The sequence below is a fragment of the Lithobates pipiens genome, unplaced genomic scaffold (genome assembly GCF_037356315.1).
Source record: "Lithobates pipiens isolate NorthernLeopardFrog02 unplaced genomic scaffold, aLitPip1_a1.2 Scaffold_13, whole genome shotgun sequence".
Classification (NCBI taxonomy): Eukaryota; Metazoa; Chordata; class Amphibia; order Anura; family Ranidae; genus Lithobates; species Lithobates pipiens.
This window is the reverse complement of record NW_027507718.1, coordinates 388,463,900-388,482,855: the sequence shown is the minus strand read 5'-3', so window position 1 is coordinate 388,482,855 and position 18,956 is coordinate 388,463,900. Positions and strand designations below refer to the sequence as shown.

The window sequence follows — 18,956 nt, the reverse complement described above, 5'->3', positions numbered from 1 at the left end:
ACACTATAACTTTTGCGCAAACCAATCAATATATGCTTATTGGGATTTTTTTTAACCAAAAATATGTAGAAGAATACATATCGGCCTAAACTGAGGGAAAATGTGTGTTTTTTTATGGGATATTTATTATAGCAAAAATAAACAAATATTGTGTTTTTTTTTTTTTTTTTTTTTTTTAATTTACGCTCTTTTTTTCTTGTTCATAGCACAAAAAAAAATAAAAAAAAGCAGAAGTGATCAAATACCACCAAAAGAAAGTTCTATTTGTGGGGGAAAAAAATGATAAACATTAATTTGGGTACAACGTCGCATGACCGCGCAAATGTAATTCAAAGTGTTACAGCGCTGAAAGCTGAAAATTGGCCTGGGCAGGAAGGGGGTGAAAATGCCATGTATGGAAGTGGTTAAACAAGCTTTAATGGGTGTTTTCTTATATACAGGCTTAGCAAATATTTCTCCATACATAGCTATTATTAAGGACTTTAATGCAATGTTATTGCACGTTTCCATTATTCATTGTTCAGAGCTATGGAATGCATTACAATGATAAGGGCAAGGACCAAACAAGGTGAATCAATAGGTATGCAATCACTCTAAAGAGAGATAATCTGTGAAATGAGCTGAACCGTGAAACATAAGAGAAGGCAGAAGTAATTCTTGATCTAAATCGGGTCTTTTACTGAGTGTATAGTAAATCTAAGCTGATCAATACTCACATATTATTATTTTTTGTTTGTCTTTTACAGACAATGACAGTGATTATTCCAACACAAGTTATGCATATAACACAGGTGAGTTATACTAACCACACACATACTGTATATACTTATATATAGAATGTATTGGCTAAGGGGGTACCACATCCATATGAAGATTTAAAGAGAAGGCTAGCTGCTGCCATAACAATGATATCCGTCCTTAAATTGAGGATGTATATTGGCATGCGGCGGTCCGGAAGTGGTTAACCACTACTCTCTGAATTCTGTCTTTTAGCCAGTTTTCTATCCATTTACAAACTGATATTTCCAAGCCTGTAGACTTTACCTTACACATTAACATTAACCGTGTGTGGGGAACTGTATTGAAAGCTTTTGTGTTTGATACAGTTTTCAAAAAATCCAAGTATACCATGTCCACAGACACCCCTCTGCCCAAGGTTTTACTTACCTCTTCATAAAAATAAATCCGATTTTGTTTGACAACTTCAGTCTTTCATGAACCCATGCTTTCTGTTGCTTAAAATATTTTTTTCCAGCAAGAACTCATCTGTGTGGTCTTTTATTAAACTCTCCAGTATCTTCCCCAACTATATAAGTTAAACTAACAGGTCTATAGTTACTTGGTAAAGACTTTGTTACCTTTTTAAATATAGGCACCACACCAATCCAGTGGTACTATTTCAGTCATTAATGAGTCCCTAAAAATTAGATACAATGGCTTTGAAATGACAGAGCTCAATTCTTTTAGGATCCGTGGGTGGATGCCATCTGGTCCAGATGTTTTATCCACCTTTATTCTGTCTAAATATTTCTGGACCATATCACTTTTGAGCCATTGTGGATCATTTGGGGCTGTGTCAATACTATCCCCATTATGGACTTGAGCTCCCCCAAGCTCCTTTGTATACACAGAACCTAAGAAAGTATTTAATAAATTTGTCTTATCTTTGCTCAGACCTGACTTTTTAACTATTAATATATTTGAAGAATTTTTGGGAGTTTGTTCTACTATCTTTTGCAATCTGTTGTTTGTTTTGAATTTTTGCGTCCTTGATTTCCTTTTTACATATTCTGTTATATACTTTGTAGCATTTAAATGATGATAGTGTCCCTTCATATTTATATTCTTTTCTTATTATAGCTTTTTTAAATTTCGCTGTGAGGCACATAGGTTTTATTTTTAGCCTTTTAAACGTATTGCCCATGGGTATATACTTTTCAGTGCATTAACATACAGTCTTTTATTTATTTTTTTAACTGTTTTTATTTTAAAATTGAGTACATACAGTCCAAAAATCAACAGTAGTCCATATACAGCATATATAAACAATCCAATATCCATTGAGAGCATTACATATTCATCACAGCCACCATCATCATGGAGCCCATTTCACCATACAACTGGAGTATGAGTAACTTTGCCTCCTACCCATATTCCATCTGTTATTTGTTAGGTATCTGCATTATCCCACATTTAATCCCAAAAGTCAGTCCATGAACATGTCCTCCGGGGCAAGCCCCAGTGTCCTCAACCATGGGCCCCATAACTTCTCAAATTTTCCAGTTCCCCCTAGGCTGGTAACTTTTTACATTCTCAGTGTATTTGCTACAGCAGTAATCCATTCTTTGACCATGGGGAAGTCAGACTTCCAATGTAGCATTATCAGTTTACGGCCCAAAAAGGGCCCTCGTAAAGGCTTCTTTGGTGTAATGTTCCCATTCAAGCTCATCTAGAAGATTGAACAGACAGTACTTGCTATCTAATGGGACTGACACCTGAAACACTGTGTCCAGGGTATCAATCACTCCCTTCCAGTATACATGTAGTTTGGGGCAGCGCCACAACATGTGTATCAGGTCCCCATGATCCCACTTGCATCTAATACATGTTGGTGTGGGTACCAGTCCTATATTATGTAGCCTATGGGGTGTGTAGTAGACTCTCGAGAGTGTATAGTTGCGTCAGCCGTTGGGTGACATTTAAGGAGCATATGGTCACTGTCTGTAGAGCCTCCTCCCATTGGTCCTCATCTAGGGGGCCTCCGCTTCTCACTTCCTTTTCACTGTTGGAGTATTTTGAGAAGTACCGGCAGATCAGTGTACTATAACTTTGGGAGATAAATCCCTTTAAGGTTTCTACTGCCTTAAACTGAAAGAAGAGGGGTACTGAATTCATGTGCCACTCAGAGGCACTAGTCTGGGCCTTGAAGGCGTGTCTGAGTTGCATGTAGTAGAATTGCATAACTGTTGGTAGCTTATACATCTCCTGCAGAGTTTCAAAGGTCAACAATTCACCATTATGAATAATTTGTCTCAGATATATAATGCCATATTTTTTCCACCTTTCTGAATATTGTAGTTTGGCCAGTTGGGGGTAAGATTTAATTTGACCAAATGGGACTGAACTCATTAATGCCTGTTGCCCCCTGAAGATATCTAGATTTGTTCCATATTTTCTGTATTAAGTTCTATGTAGGGAGGCTTTTTTGGGGTTTTCCAAAAGCTAATGCCTCAAGGGGAGTTGGAATGGATTTTTTCACCCACTGTATGAAGCATAATGCTCTCGGAAACATTGGGGAGCCTATCTGTCTGTTCTCCCTCCGCTACTGTGGCGCCTATCAGATGTTGCAACACTAGATAGTACAGCCAGGGATTTGGTAATGCAAGGCCTCCATCGTCCTTAGGATGTTGTAGATGCTCCAATTTTATCCTGGGGGGGCAATTTTTCCAAATCAACTTGTGAAATAAGGAGTTTACTATCCTAAACGTTTTTAGTGGGAGAGTTGTGGAGCATGTATAGCAGTCGGGGCATAAGACTCATTTTAATAAGATTCACTTTTCCCGCAACTGACATACACAGAGTGTTCCAAGTCTTAAGACGCGCTTGAATTCTGATCAGAAGAGGAAAGATGTTAAGTTGACTGTATTCCCTGATTCGCAGGGTCACCCATATCCCCAGATATTTAAAAGAGGTAGCTATTGGGATATCCCCCACTAGGTCCCCACGTTGCATTCGTTCATCATCTATCAGCATCAATGCGGATTTGGTCCTGTTTTAGACCAGAGAACTTCCCAAAGCGAACAATGGTATCCATAGTTTCCCTCAGGGACCCCTCCATATCCGCCAGCAGAATCATTGTGTCATCTGCATAGCGCATCACTTTCTCCTACCTATCCCCATAGCAGAAGCCAGCGATGCCCGGGTTATCTCTGACCCAAATCGCTAGTGGTTCCATCGCCAGGGAAAACAGCAGGGGCGATAAAGGACAGCCCTTTCAACCAAAAGCAAAAGGCAACGACAATCTACCTGCCTCTCTGACTGCCTGGGGGCGGTGATACAGCAAATGCACCCAGGAGATATACACCTCTCCAAAGCCAAATCATCTCAACACCTCCCAGAGATATGGCCACTCTACACTGTCAAAGGCTTTCATAGCATCCAATGACAGCACATATTAAGAAAAACCCTTCTATGGTTTATCACCATGGATTTGTTGGGCATAAATCCCACCTGGTCCGGATGTATAACCAACGTAATGACCTTGTTTAGCCTAAGGGCCAATACTTTAGCCAGTATCTTTATGTCTGATTGCAATAGTGATATTGGCCTGTACGAGGCTGGGTCTATGGGATCTTTACCTTGTTTTAATATCAGCACGATGTGGGCCTTAGACATAGAGGGCAGTAGGGCATTTTGCTCCCTGGCTGCGTTAAACACCCCTAGTTATCTGGGTAGCAGTATGTTTGAGTAATCTTGTAAATATCCATGGGGATACCATCTCTCCCTGGAGTCTTACAACTAGGAAAGGCTGCCACTGCTGCCTGCAATTCCTCCAATGTAAACGGGGAATCAAATTCTTTACTTTTGAGATGTAGGGAGACTCGGAAATGTGATCTCTGAAAGGTAGCTAGTCAGTTCCTCAGATCCATACCCAGAGGCCGGTACAGTGTCTCGTAATATTCCACCAGCGTCTTAATATCAGATCTGGAGAGTGGACAAGCCACCCAACAACATTTTTTATCATTCAAATAACCGGGGACCTCTGCTCCGAATTAGCAATTCTAGCAAGGAGTCAGCCGTTGTCTCCCCCTCCTCAAAAAAATGCTGTTTTGGAGAAAAAACTTTTTTTTTTTTCCACCGACGAGGCCAGCAGGTGCTAGTACGCAGATTGAGCGGGCTGCCAGGCCTCCCTGGCAGAATCTGTGGGGTCCTGTACATATTTCATCTCAAGAAGTGCTTGTAATTCTAATTCACCTCTCGGAGCCTCAGAATGATTTTTTACCTTAGTAATCTCAGCACTAAGCATGCCCCTAAGGTAAGCCTTAAATGCCTACCACTCATTAAGGTTAGATTCTGGATCATGCCTGGCAGTAAAAAAAACTCTGATGTTCCCCTCTAGTTCCCCAAGGGAGGTAAATAACTTAAGCCAAAGGGCATTACATTTCCATGGGGCCTTTGGGAGTTGGAAAATGGGGCCATAATAAGGCATATCGCCATATAAGAACGGTGGGACACGCATTGGGGTTTGTAAGAAATGTTTGAAACCGAAGGGAGCATCGCCAAGTTGCCCACTGCTGAATCTATCCTGGAAAGGGACCCATGCGCCTTCGAAAAGCAGGTAAACTGTTTCACTGCAGGGTTTCGTGTGTCCATAGATCTAGCCAGCCCACTTCTTGTAATAGTCTTGCCAAGGGGCTGGGTGTTTGTCTAATCTAGGGTCTCGCCAATTGTTAAAGCAATAGTGGGAGGTCCGGCTTTTCCTCTAAAAATTCTAAGAAATGCTGGGGGGGGGGGGGGGTGTATACACAAGCCAAAATATATTTCAGCATGCCGATACGGCAGTACAAAAACACAAACCTTTCCCTCAGGATCTATCCTGGCCACATATTCATGGTATCACAACGCTCACCCCCCAAGAAAACTAAGTGTGAGTGGAGTGGTACGCCCATCCTATCCATGAATATTTCAGGCAACTCTTATGCCCCGTGCACATTGTCGGATTTTCCGACAGAGAAAATGTTCGATGGGAGCTTTTTGGATCTCAAATTTTCTAACAACAAAATCTGTTGTTGGAAATTCTGATCGCGTGTACACAATTCCGACGCACAAAGTTCCACGCATGCTCGGAATCAAGCAGAAGAGCCGCATTGGCTATTGAACTTCATTTTTCTCGGCTCATCGTATGTGTTGCAAGTCACCGCGTTCTTGACGGTCGCAATTTCCGACCAACTTTGTGTGACCATGTGTATGCAAGACAAGTTTGAGCCAACATCCGTCGGAAAAAATCCGATCAATGTCCTATCGTGTGTACGGGGCATAAGTCTCGGCTGTCAAATGCATTTCCTGAAAACATAAAACAGCAGGATAAAACTTTTTCAAACATGTAAAAATCATTGTATGTTTAAAGTGGTTGTAAACCCTTACAGACCACTTTGACCTACAGGTAAGCCTAGATTAAGGCTTACCTGTAGGTGCACGAAATATCTCCTTAACCTACACGGTTAAGGAGATATTTGCAAGAAAGACGGCACCGATGTCTACGGTGCATGTGTGCCGTACACAGCGGCGCAGGCGCACTGAGCATGCCGTTTAATGAATGGGATTGTGCCATCATTGACGGCTCCCGTACACATGTGCGGGAGTGACATCGTTGCGGCTCCGGCCAGTCACGGTGCCGGACCCACGATACACGGAAGTCACTCCGGGTATCATGGCAGTGATGGAGGAGGTGACCGAGGACCGCTGCGGGGGCTTCGATCTCAAGTAAGTAATTCATAATGAGCTAGTATGCTATGCTCATTGTACCTTTGCTTTGCAGGTGGTTGATTTTTTTTTTATAGAGGGTTTACTTACTCTTTAAGGGGGAGTTCATGTCCCTGATATTCCAGGAGATCAGTGGAATACCCACCATTTTAGGGGCATAGTCAGTACCTGGCAAGTAAAGGAACAAAAAGGAAAATCAAACATGTTAACTCTCTCATTCCAAAAAGAAAAAAGGAGAAAAAAATTGTAAATAAGGTAGTCACAGTTGAATTCCTAGCGCATGTATATATGTAGTGTCCCCCAGCAAACAAAAGAAGAGGAAACAAATGAGAGGAAAGGCACCATGGAAGTAAAATAAAAGAACAGCATCTTTTTAGGCAGAAGAGTTTAGCATTCGAACAAGTCCCCCTGTTCTTACCATCAGATATGATGTTTGGATCAATCTCCTTCTGCACCAGCTCAGCGGTGGCGTAGGGCCTGTTCGTTATGATCTAGCCATGCAGCTGCCTCTCTAGCCGATTCAAAGAACTGTGCGTGCCTGTCGGCTGTCACGCATAGTTTAGCTGGATAGATTATGGTAACTGCAGGGACCGCAGGATTTTCTTTACATCCCTAAATTTTGCTCGATTTCTCTGCACCTCAGCAGAGAAATCAGGGTAAAATGGCACTCTGATTCCATTATATTGGATATTAGCCCATTCCTGGTCAGCATAGTACTGCCTCTCTGTCACGGTAAAGCAGGAGCTTGGCCAACATTGATCTGGGTGGAGCTCCATGTGTGGATGGTTGGCCTGGCACTCTATGGGTCCTTTCCACTGTAAAAAAACGGGGAGAATGCCTCCCTACCAAAAACATCTGTTAACCAGTTCTCCACAAATGTAGTGGGGTCTTTACCCTCTGTTTTTTCCAGGAGTCCGACAATGCGGACATTGTTTCTGCGTAAGCGATTCTCTGTGTCTTCTGCTCTATTATAGGTTTCTTGGGCCATGCGATGGGCTGCCCTGGCATCCCGTGCAAGTGGAGGCAACTTGTCTTCAATATCACTTACTCTGCTCTCTACTGCAGTCGCTTTTTCCCTGACCTTTGGGAGGTCTTGTCTGAGCTGTGATACCTCTTCACGCAGACCCCCAAACTGGTCTTTCATAATGTTGACTGGGGCTGTACACATATGAACAGCCCGCAGTATTTCTGCTAATGTGGGTCACTCCAATATCTCTGATATATTATCTGAAGGGGAGAGGGGGGATCTGCAATAGAGTGGCTGGGGATGCTGTTGGTGTCCTGTCCCCAGCCTGCCTGTGTGAAAAGGCCCGCATCCTCCCCACCACTGGCAGCCCCCCGCCTCAGTAACCACAGGGCTCTGCAGTTTGGGCATAATAGAGCATGTCCCTGTAATGCTACTTACCCTGTGCATTCAGCGCCTTTCTGCTGCTCCCTTCCTTGGGCTTGTCAGCCATCCGTGGCATGCACTGTGCGAGGGCCGCGGCGGGGGTCTTCTCCTGTGTGCAGAGGGCCGGCAGTGGGTCCGGGAGGTGTGGGAGCTCGGTAGCCAGCCGGGGAGCCGAAAAAAGCAGGATCAGGGATGCTGGGGGAGGATCAATAGATGGATCGAGCAGGAGCTGTGAGACGTGTATCCTCTCACATGCTGGTCTTGGCCATGCCCCATCAACATACAGTCTTTTTGAAGAATTCCCATTTCTGTTCTGTGTTTATCAATATCAATATTCCCTCCCCGTCTAAATCCTGAAGAGCAGCTCTCATTCTTGGAAAATTAGCTTTCTTAAAGTTTAGTGTTTTTAACATCAACATCAAATTAAATCATGTTATGGTCACTGCTTTCCAGATGTTCATTTATATGAACATTAGTAATAAGCTCTGCATGGTTTGAGATTACCAGGTCCAACAGAGCATCATTCCTAGTTGGGGCCTCAATAACCTAGACCATAAAATTGTCCTGTAATAGGTTTATACATTTTTGCCCTTTAACTGTTCCAGCAGTGCCATTACTCCAGTCAATTTCCGGGTAGTTAAAATTCCCTGTTTTGCTTGCATGAATATCTAACTCAGGGGTCTCCCTGGAAACCTCAATCTCTGCTCAATAATTACTGCATGAGACTTTAAAGTTGAGCGCCAGGCACCCAGTTAAATATAGCTACATACAGATAAAACACATATAGGGACTAACTTGATAATTTTGGTTTGAACAGCCTTCTGATCCAGATTCCCTTCCTAGACAACATAGCCAGGCAGGCAACCTCACTTTTCTTCACTGCAGTTAAACAAAATTATTTGGTCACCGAAGTCCTATCTAGCATGACTGGACAGTGAAGGAACAGCATCACACTGTGTCCTCACCTCCATAGAAGCTCTTAATGTTATGACAGCACTATGAAATGCAGTAGATCTTGACTGGCTGACAGCACTGGCTTTTCCCCACTAAGTTTTTCTGTTCCAATATTAATGCATTGACAGTTTGCAATACCCACTCTAGCCACATCTTTTATATAAATCCATTCTCTAACACCTTAAATAAGCTGTAACATGTAAGTGTAAGTAACTTAAATATTTAAATATCTGCATTTTTCATTACAACAACACCTTCAAGGTCCTTGTTCAGGTATTTCCAGTTACTTGGTGGCAGTACTGTGCCCCTGTCTCCCAGTTGTGCCTCTTGCGTTTCACCCTGCCACATTAGCCTTTGATGGCAAATATAAGTGACCCTTTCAATGCACATTATGCAGGAATGGATCACAGCTATCACCACTGGGAAACCCAGCATGAAAAATGCAATGCAGCAATCACTAGAGTGTGGATATGTAAAAAAAGAAGTGCATTTAAAAAGGCTACAGGAGCCCAATATCCAACAAAATATTAAAAAAGGTGAAAACAAATATTTTATTACAAAAAGGTCATTGTTTATTCTGAACCTTTTTTTTTAGCAAACTAAAAGTTATTCAGTTAGGACGTATATCTCCTGTAAAATAATTTTAAAGTAATACATAATTGATTAAATTATGATCTTATATACCTGCATGGATTTGAAGGTTTTGCTTGACCTACATTTTATCTTGCATTATACATATTGTACATCAAAAGGGAACCAGTATTGAGAGAACTTAGAGGTTGCCATTGCGGACCTTTCCAGCTGCTAATGGCCATTTTCTGGTTGTTATACAGATCAAATGGCTTTAATCATTTGTGAAGCACAGACCCAGAAAAAGTATGCAGGCCATCAGATCTGCAATGCTTCAGTAACTGGGTCAGCAACTCATAAACTGTTGAAGTTAGTGACAGCCAGGCAACTGGTATTGTTAAAAAGATCGCATTTCACACAGTATATATTTATTTAATATGGAAGAAACTCTAATGTCCTTAAGGGCAGAGACTGATGTGAGTGTGCTATTATAATATATGTGTGTGTGTGTGTGTGTGTGTGTGTGTATACTTCATGTGTTATGTAGTTCGGTTGGTCGTAGTATTAGTATTATTATTATTATACTCAATGGAAAATGTTCATATTTTTCCTTATTCCTTGGCCTAATTTTCACTTTAATTTAATTTGGTGCTGCATGTTTAATACGGTTTGCTATACTACCCCTTTTTTTTGTTAGCTGCTCATATTTTTCACTTTAGCACAGAACAGATTTTTGTCACTGATTTGTATTTTCTGGTAGCACTTTTTTTCTGTCTACAGTTAGAACTGTAATATTCACATAAGTACAAAAACTGTAATTTGATCAATTAACAGCAAATTTTTAAAGTGATCCCAGAAAGTGCTAATTCTTATGAAAATCAAAGTGGATCAAGTCATGGTCATTTGTACTTACTGCAGTAAGGGATAATTCCTGGTTCAAGAGCTCAAATAATAACAATATAACAGCTTTATCTAATATTGGCTCCTACTAAATGTGTTTGCTAATTAACTTCTGTGGTTAATATGGTGTTATAACTTATTATTAAATTCTGTTTCTTGCAAAGCCAAGGAGTCCAAACTTGGTTTGCTTTAAAAAAATCTTAGATAGCATTATAACACTTCTCTACTTTTTAAAACCAAACTTGGTACAAAAAACAGAAGAGGTCGAGATGTGCTTTGAAGTACTTAGTCATACTATATACCATTGTTAACTGTTGAAAGAAAACATCAGTTAATGCAGTTATTCTAGATTTTGAAAATGTATTTGACCAGCTTTATTTGAAAACGTTATTTTCTCAGTTAATGGTTTTAATGTATTTTTAACAACAGAAAACTACATTCCTGCCTATTCACATCCTGCAGCAAAAACACAGACATACCGCCCTCTTTCAAAAAGTATCTCGGACAATGGCACTGATGTACTGAGATCTTCATCACCGCTGCCTCCTCCACCTATACCTGTGCCTCCTCCGGCTGTGCCTCTCCGTCCTCGGGAACTGGCCTCTCCTGAGAAGTAAGTAATGTGAAATGTCAATCTCTTTATGCTAACCAGATTTCTCTTGGCCATGATGCATTTTCTTCAAATACATGCTTATTCTATGATACAGAATGCTAGACTTGATGCATACTGTATAAAACATCCAAAAAACAATGCTGGGTCGGGTTAGTAGCCGCAGTCCTTCCTGATGAAGCTATGCTTGCACATTATCGAAACGCGTTGACATCACGTGATGCCCCCTTGATCCCTTAAACATAATGATGGGGCCGTGGCAAAACAATGGACATGTACTTGCAGGTGATTACTACAGCCAGTGTACACAGCCGACCTAGAGCTGAAGAAATCAGTGAGCACAGCAAATAGAGACCTGGATCATCATGCCACAGCTACTAAACAATTAGAATTTGCAAATCGCTGATGGAGTGCGGAAAGACCAACTTGTAGCATGTAGACTGCCACCAAGCAGATTGCCAGTGAGACGTGATAGCCCGCTCCCCATGTGGACCTTTAGGTGGTTGAGCTGGGGCTGTCTTAGGATGCAGTTACTTCTTGGCATGGGACACTACTGGTGTAATTGATTAGCTGTACAGTATGCTTGGAATATGCTTGGTATTAGCTAAAGGCCTGCCATTGATTCAGCATACACTTTTTATTCTCATCGTTTCCCTCTGACCTCGATCTTTGTAAGATTGAAGCAGGCCATGTATTAATGGACTGCCCAGTATGTCATAATTTACACCTAGTCATATTTGTTGTGCATATTGATGGTGCAATATCGGACATACTGTATTATTGCAAATAGAATAACTTTATATCTCATCAATGTAAGCCACTAATGAATGACTACATGTTGCCACTGCGTTGCTAAATTACCCTCAGTGGAAACTCTGCTCTTCCCCTAGTGGATGGAGTGGCAATACATTCAGTACTTAATGAGTGAATGGATCAAATCCATGTTCTTTTAAGTTATCACTGCCATCCCATACTATGAGACCAATGCAACATGTTGTAGAGGCTATTGAGTTATAATGAGGCAGCTTGATCGTCCCTGGGGCATATCTGTGTCACTTAACTTACCTTAACCTGATGTAGTGGTTGTCCAGGCTGGTCATATGTGACTCATATATACATACTAGACTATCCGGACATTTAAAAAGTGTACATTCTTTTATGCACCTTGGTGTTGAAATTGTGATTGTGATGAATTAGCATTGCATGTGTTTAACTGAGTCATTTTTGATACATACTTTTACTCTTTTTTTGATACTACATCAATAAATCTGGTCAATTTTGCATAATAGTAAGCATGGTTTTCAATTGCTTAACTGCTAAATCCTGGGGGCTTTACCCTTTGGATTAGGGTGTTTTGTTTCTGTATGGTAGTAGCCACAGTCACCTTTACTGACACATTGCCAGGTTTAATAAAATCTCATGTTGTTCAAACACCATATGAATATGTTCTGTATTGTGCCCTCACAGAAAATATGTTACTATCATGGTCATTGCCAAAACCAATATTGGCACCCTCACCATTTGAAATCACTGCATTAAAGTGGGAAAAAAGGCACATATGGAACCAAATTTAAAAATGTATATAAAATATGCTATAACTTAGCCCTGGCTTAAAATATACGTTCACCTTAAAAATATAAATAAATGTACATTTGTTTGCAGTTATAATATATATATTTTTTATAGGAGCCTAGAAAGCATTGCACCAGCTTTAAAGCAGGCAGTTTCACACTGACAGGAAGAATCAATGAACTATCACAGCACTCAGAGCACCATGTTAGTTCATTGAGAACTACAAGCCGACAGCCACAAAGAATGTCGGTACTTGTAGTTCATTCACAAAACTCTATGAATGAATGACTTAGTTGTGTGGGCAGAGCCCTGCATGGCCACACTCTTTTTGAAAAGTGACAGCTGGTATGGGGAACTTCTCATCATACTGTTGTAACAGAGGCAGTGGATCCCCGAGTGGCTGCAGAAGCATGAACATGTTACATGTTCCACCCTAAAAATGGGTGATACTTCAGCACAGTGCAGGAGCAACTTTTTTGTGAGATTTGGGATTTGTCAGATTTCCAGTGTTTCTTGCTGGGAGTATCTTGACATAACCCCCTCCAGTGAAGAAGCCTGGGATAATCTCCAGTGCGGAAATCTGGAGTAAGGTAAGTAAATTTTCTAACTTTTATCACAGGTGTTTTTTTTTTTACAATTTATTTTGGGAGCAGGGTGCATGAACCTGGTGTGTAAGGGTCAAGTGCAACATAATGTGTATGTATAGGCAAAATGTTTTTCAATTTTTGGTAGGGTAAAGAAAAGTTAAAACCTGTTTATTTTTTGTTGTGTCCCATTGTCTATTTTCTTTTACTTCCCAGGCTCAAAACAGCTCAGGAAATTATAGAAAGTAAATACAAAATTTAGGGAATTCTTCTCTTAAACTGCTGTAACCAGATAACCCCACTGGAAGATTTACCCTCCAATGTAAAATTCTGATTTCCCCCATCACTTATTGTCCCACTGGTAGTAGTCACAGCATAAATAGTAGTAACCTCCCCAGTGGACATAGACAGATAGAATAAATAATACAACCTTAAAGCGGGCTTTCTGTCCTTTTTTCAACTTTCCATCTATTAAATCTCCTGCCCTTGTTGTTTTAACTTTGGACAGTAAAACATTTTTTTTTCTGCCAGTAAATACCTTATACAGCCCACTTCCTGTTTCCTGTCTGGTAAAAAGCCTAGGCTTATGACCTCATGCACAGCTCTCTCTCTCACTATTGTGAGCGTTTGCCAGGAAGGGAGGGGGGAGGAGTCATAAGAGGCCCAGTGAGAGCTGCAGGGTTGCAGAGCTGGAGGTGTGCCTCTGTGTGTCTGTGTAAATTCAGGAAGTGAACAGACAGCAACTTCAGCTGCCCACAGTTAAAATGGATGCAGTCAGACTTAATGGAGGGAGACTTCTGCAGCATATTTGGCAAGTACAGAATCACAGTACTGTATTAAGAAAACAATATGCAAAGTGGTTGGAGGGAAGCTTCAGAATGGCAAAGATTTTTTCATTACAAATTATGTGAGCAGACTGCAGTTCCTCTTTAAGATCATCTAAAGTGAGTGCACAATTGAATGCATCCAGATTGCAGTACCTTGTCATAGCCTCATGCTTTATGGCTTCTATTAAAGGCACATTCCAGCAACAGGTATTTGTTATATTTGGCTTTGTTAATAAAAAGATTATGGGGCCACCAGTATGCAGAAATCAACTCAAACATTAACATGAGTAAAGATAGGGGCATTCAGACATGTAATGATGTCTGAGGCTATGTCTGGAATGGCACCCCTCACATTCCTTACATAACTCAACATAAATATTTTTTACAATATGCACTAAAACAAAATGATTAATAAATATGAATAAAGTACCCTGTAATATGAAATACTGTAAAAGATCACAAATTCCTATTTACTACACCCATCAAACTTGCTTCCCATGACTTCCTCTCTTGTTCAAGCAATAGTGCTGCACAAAAATAAAAAATATACCTGCTTTACATGAGAGAGGTGATGGTGGATTGTGGTGTTTACCTATTTTAACTCCGTGAAGACTTTTGTATATTTTGCAAATGCAAGAGACCTGTTGTTCCTTGGTACCGTGCTGCATAGTACCTACCTTTTTTCTGCAGATGATGCAGAAACCAATTGTTTCGTTTTCAAATTCTAGTACTAAGTAAAGAGAGTAAGATGGCAGATCACAATATACTATCTCTTTGCATTTTGGTGTACCAAGCAAATAAGTAAAGATATATTTTCTTCAAATTTATTTAGAATTTTTTTTCTAGCTTTCCTGCAGATTGCAATATAGCTTTGAGTTTCAGTATAAACCAATAATTACCAGAATTTGTAAATTGGAGATTAACTACATCGATCAAACTTCTAATTAATAGGAAACTACTTGGAATTATTTTGGGTGTTGCATATTTGCTTGGGACCTCTTTCAATAGCACAGGGGGTTGCCTCTATCTGCAATCCCTTTGTAAATCTTGTCTAAGCCCTTGTACACACGGTCGGACATTCTGACGGAAAATGTCAGATAGGACCGTGTAGTCGGATAATCCGACCGTGTGGGCTCCATCGGACTGTTTCCGTCGGAATATCCGACCAACAAAGTTTTAGAGCTGGGCTATAAAATTTTCCGACAACATGATCTGATCGGACTTTGTCCGATCGCTTGTAGAGAATTCCAATCGGACAAAGTGGCACGCATGCTCAGATCAAATTCCTAGACCAAAGCTATTGGCTACTAGCCTGAACGTAGTCCCATTGTAACAAAATAACATCACCACGTTCTGAACGATCGGTTTTCCAACAACTTTGTCCGACCGTGTGTATGCAACAGTTTCGGACAAAATCCGTCCGACAAAATCCAATGGATTTGGTTGTCAGAATGTCCGACCGTGTGTACAAGGGTTTACTGTTTTATGATTTTTTTTGTGGACTAAAATGGAATTCTGAAAATGCAGAAGAAAACTTTCCTGTGCAGCAACACAATTACATCGTATCAGCTGGTTGCGTTGCATGGGACAGTGCAGTGGCTAGTAGTAATAGTGTTTAGCCATGCGTGCCTTGAAGTTTAGGGTTTCAGGGTTCCCATATATGTATGGGTTCCCTCACACATTGTGATGAGCTTTCGTTTGAACTAGATGTAGTGTGCCTGCCTGTGTATGAATTTGGTAAGGACTTGGACTGAAAATCTGGCCATAGACCACTTGAATCTTGGCCAGTTCAGCAGGGACCAGCTGAGATTCAAACAATGTATCGGCAGGCTGATTGTACCCAAGTCAATCCATTGATCAACTTGGGTACAACCACCATGTCAGATTTTTAGGATGCAATTATTGCCAGCCACTAAAGCCGCTATTGTTCTTCTGTCTGGGATGGCTGCAACCCGAGGTTTCATGAAAGAATATCATATTGGCTTAAGTTCCTCTGGGGGCTGGGTGCATTGTAAGCTGTGTTAGGTATGGTATCCCTTGTGTTAATACTATTTGAGTGATTTGGTGCAGTGATTGTTTTACTTTCAATAGATTTTCATTGGGAATTTTTAAATAGTATATAGTAAATAATAATGCAGATACAGTATAGTGCTCTGTTCATTATTAATATTTTAGTCACGTGTCTTTATTTTCTTCTGTAAGGAATGAATGGGAACCACCAGACAGAAAGGTTGATACACGCAAGTTTCGATCTGAACCCAGAAGCATATTTGAGTATGAGCCTGGAAAGTCCTCCATCCTTGAACACGAAAGACCGGTAAGAGCATAGCATATGAGCTGAGTATATGAGGGGGAAGATGTGCATTATTTTGTAACAGTGGAGGAGTAGGAGGCCAAAGTACAGTGGGGGTAATAACGAACCATGAGGGAATGTAAACTGCCATGGCTGTGTAGTAATCCATAGCAGTCAAACTGAATTCATTTTTTTGGCTGATCAGATTGGAGCAAAATAAAATCTAATTTATTACTACAAGTTTAGCATAGTCATTGTCATTGCCTTATAAGAAAACATTACTTGTATACTTTCATAAAAATGTGCTGCCATGTATTGACTCTCTGCTGGAGACACAGCTGTTGGTGTGTTTGTTAAAGAATACGGAGGCCAATCACTCCGATTTTCCCTTCCTCTTACAGAGTTCCCAGCATTGTATGATGAAATACTGACTTTTCCTTCCCCTCTGTTTCTTAAAGACTACAGATGTGTATAGTGATATATATACCCCCAACCTATGTGACATACACGTTACATCTTCTCCGAGATATACTCTTTGCTACAGGAATCTCTTTACATGACTGTTCCTCAGATTATTCAGGGATGACAGACCACATCTTTATCATATTATATAGGGAATCTATACTGAAAACACAGTTTGATATCGTGAATGTGAGCTAAGTGGGAGAGTTGAGGACTTATTTACTGCAGCCTTTCTGTGAAATATAAAATGATACCCTGTACTTTTAGATGCATATTAAAAAAAAAAATCATAATGTGCCCCAATCTAATAAAATCTTATTTATGTATTTAGAAATGTGCATATACTTTACTAGCCAATGGTAAAATATGATACCACCACAGTTCTAACACCTCGGCACAGAGCTCTCCCCAGTATTATACTGAGAAAAACGTCTGTCATCGTAATTCCTTGGTAATGCCTCTAGGCAAGAAAAAATAGCTTTCCTAACTGTTTCATTTCTTTTGGCATATTTAAAGAGAGGAGCTTTATGGCCCATTCACAACACATCTAAACATCTACTGGTTTACATTTCTCAGCACAGGTCCAATGCAATGACAAGTTAAATTGCATTATTTCCAATAGGTCCGGTTCACAGCAACATGTCGCATTGGTGTGTGCTTTGTAAAAATAAAACATGCTGCATTTAAATGCAGCACAACACATCACTACACATTACAAGGCTTTACAGCGTGCTGCGACACATGTTAAGGAGGGAAAATAATGAATTGTAGCTCCTGCTGTGTACAAAATATCACATCAACACAATGCAATGCTTTAAAAAATAAAATAAAATGCCAGATCAAGTGCATTTATCATGCATCAACATGAATTACATGCAATGGACTGTGTGTGAAACCAGCCTTAGCCCTTGTACATGTGGTCTGAGAATCCGTCGGAATGTGTCCTATCGGACTGTGTCGTCGGATAATCCGACTGTGTGTTGTATGCATCGGACTGATTCCGTTGGAATATCCGTCGGACCCAATTTTCCAACTTGTTGGAAATATTTTCCGACAAACTGGTCCGATCGGACATACTCCGATCATGTGTAGAGAATTTTGATCGGACCAAGTGCCACGCATGCTCAGATCAAATTCCTACATCAAAGCTATTGGCTACTAGCCTGAATGTAGTCCCATCGTAACGAAATTACGTCATCATGTTCTGAAAGATCGGATTTTTCAACAACTTTGTCCGACCGTGTGTATGCAACAGTTTCGGAAAAGATCTGACGGACAAAATCCGACGGATTTGGTTGTCGAAATCTCCGACCGTGTGTACAGGGGCTTAGAGTGCTCTAGCTGATTGACCTTTAGTTTGTTAAAGCACTGTGCATCATAAACAACTGTCTTTTGTTTCTTTCTTTATTTTTTATTTTTTTCACCTTGCTTTCATCTTTACCTCATAGCATTTCTGTGTTGCTGATTTTCATTCAGCCACTTTTTGTCTACATGTAACTCCCTCCAGAACACTAGGTATTATTTTATTGAAAGTTGCTTTAAAAAGACCAAAAACAACTTATGAAATTAAAAAGAGAGAAAGAGAGATTTTGGTGACTAGGTTTAGATCTATCTTAAAGTGGTTGTAAACCCTCCACTTTCACTTTAGCTCATTGCAATCTAAATAGAACAGGCAGCTGATCGCTGCCTGTGAAATTTGACTTACTCTTTCTGTTTCCTCATAATCCATCCTGCAATCTGTAGTGATGTCAGTGACGCTTGCGCAGTCCATAGCTTCTTTAGCGGCGCGCTATGTGTACCGTTTCACTATCCTGCATGTCGGGTTATTTACTGTTATTGAGAGCGGCACAGAGGAAGCCTCGCTATACTGTGCTCTCCACCTCTCCTTCCTGGTTATCCCCTTGTGATTGTATAAGCTCTTGTACACACGGTCGGAGAATCCGTCGGAATGTGTCCTATCGGACCGTGTCTTTGGATAATCCAACTGTGTGTGGTATGCATCGGACTGATTCCGTCGGACCCAATTTTCCAACTTGTTGGAAATATTTCCCGACCAACTGGGCCGATCGGACATACTCCGATCATGTGTAGAGAATTTTGATCGGACCAAATGCCACGCATGCTCAGATCAAATTCCTACTTCAAAGCTATTGGCTACTAGCCTGAATGTAGTCCCATCGTAACAAAATTACGTCATCACGTTCTGAAAGATCGGATTTTTCGCCAACTTTGTCCGACCGTGTGTATGCAACAGTTTCGGACAAGATCCGACGGACAAAATCCGACGGGCAAAATCCGACGGATTTGGTTG

At 40.7% G+C, this 18,956-nt stretch overlaps 1 protein-coding gene across 23 annotated transcripts in view; it reads left to right on the top strand.

Moving 5' to 3' along the window:
• The window catches only part of SORBS2 (sorbin and SH3 domain containing 2), a 423,222-nt gene that overhangs the window by 293,579 nt on the left and 110,687 nt on the right, over window positions 1-18,956 (top strand). For all 23 annotated transcript variants that reach the window (XM_077477325.1, XM_077477322.1, XM_077477324.1 and 20 more), the window contains 3 exons: window positions 747-791; window positions 10,727-10,910; window positions 16,093-16,207. In XM_077477325.1, coding sequence (XP_077333451.1) covers window positions 747-791; window positions 10,727-10,910; window positions 16,093-16,207 — 344 coding nt within the window. The remainder of the gene's footprint in view (window positions 1-746; window positions 792-10,726; window positions 10,911-16,092; window positions 16,208-18,956) is intronic.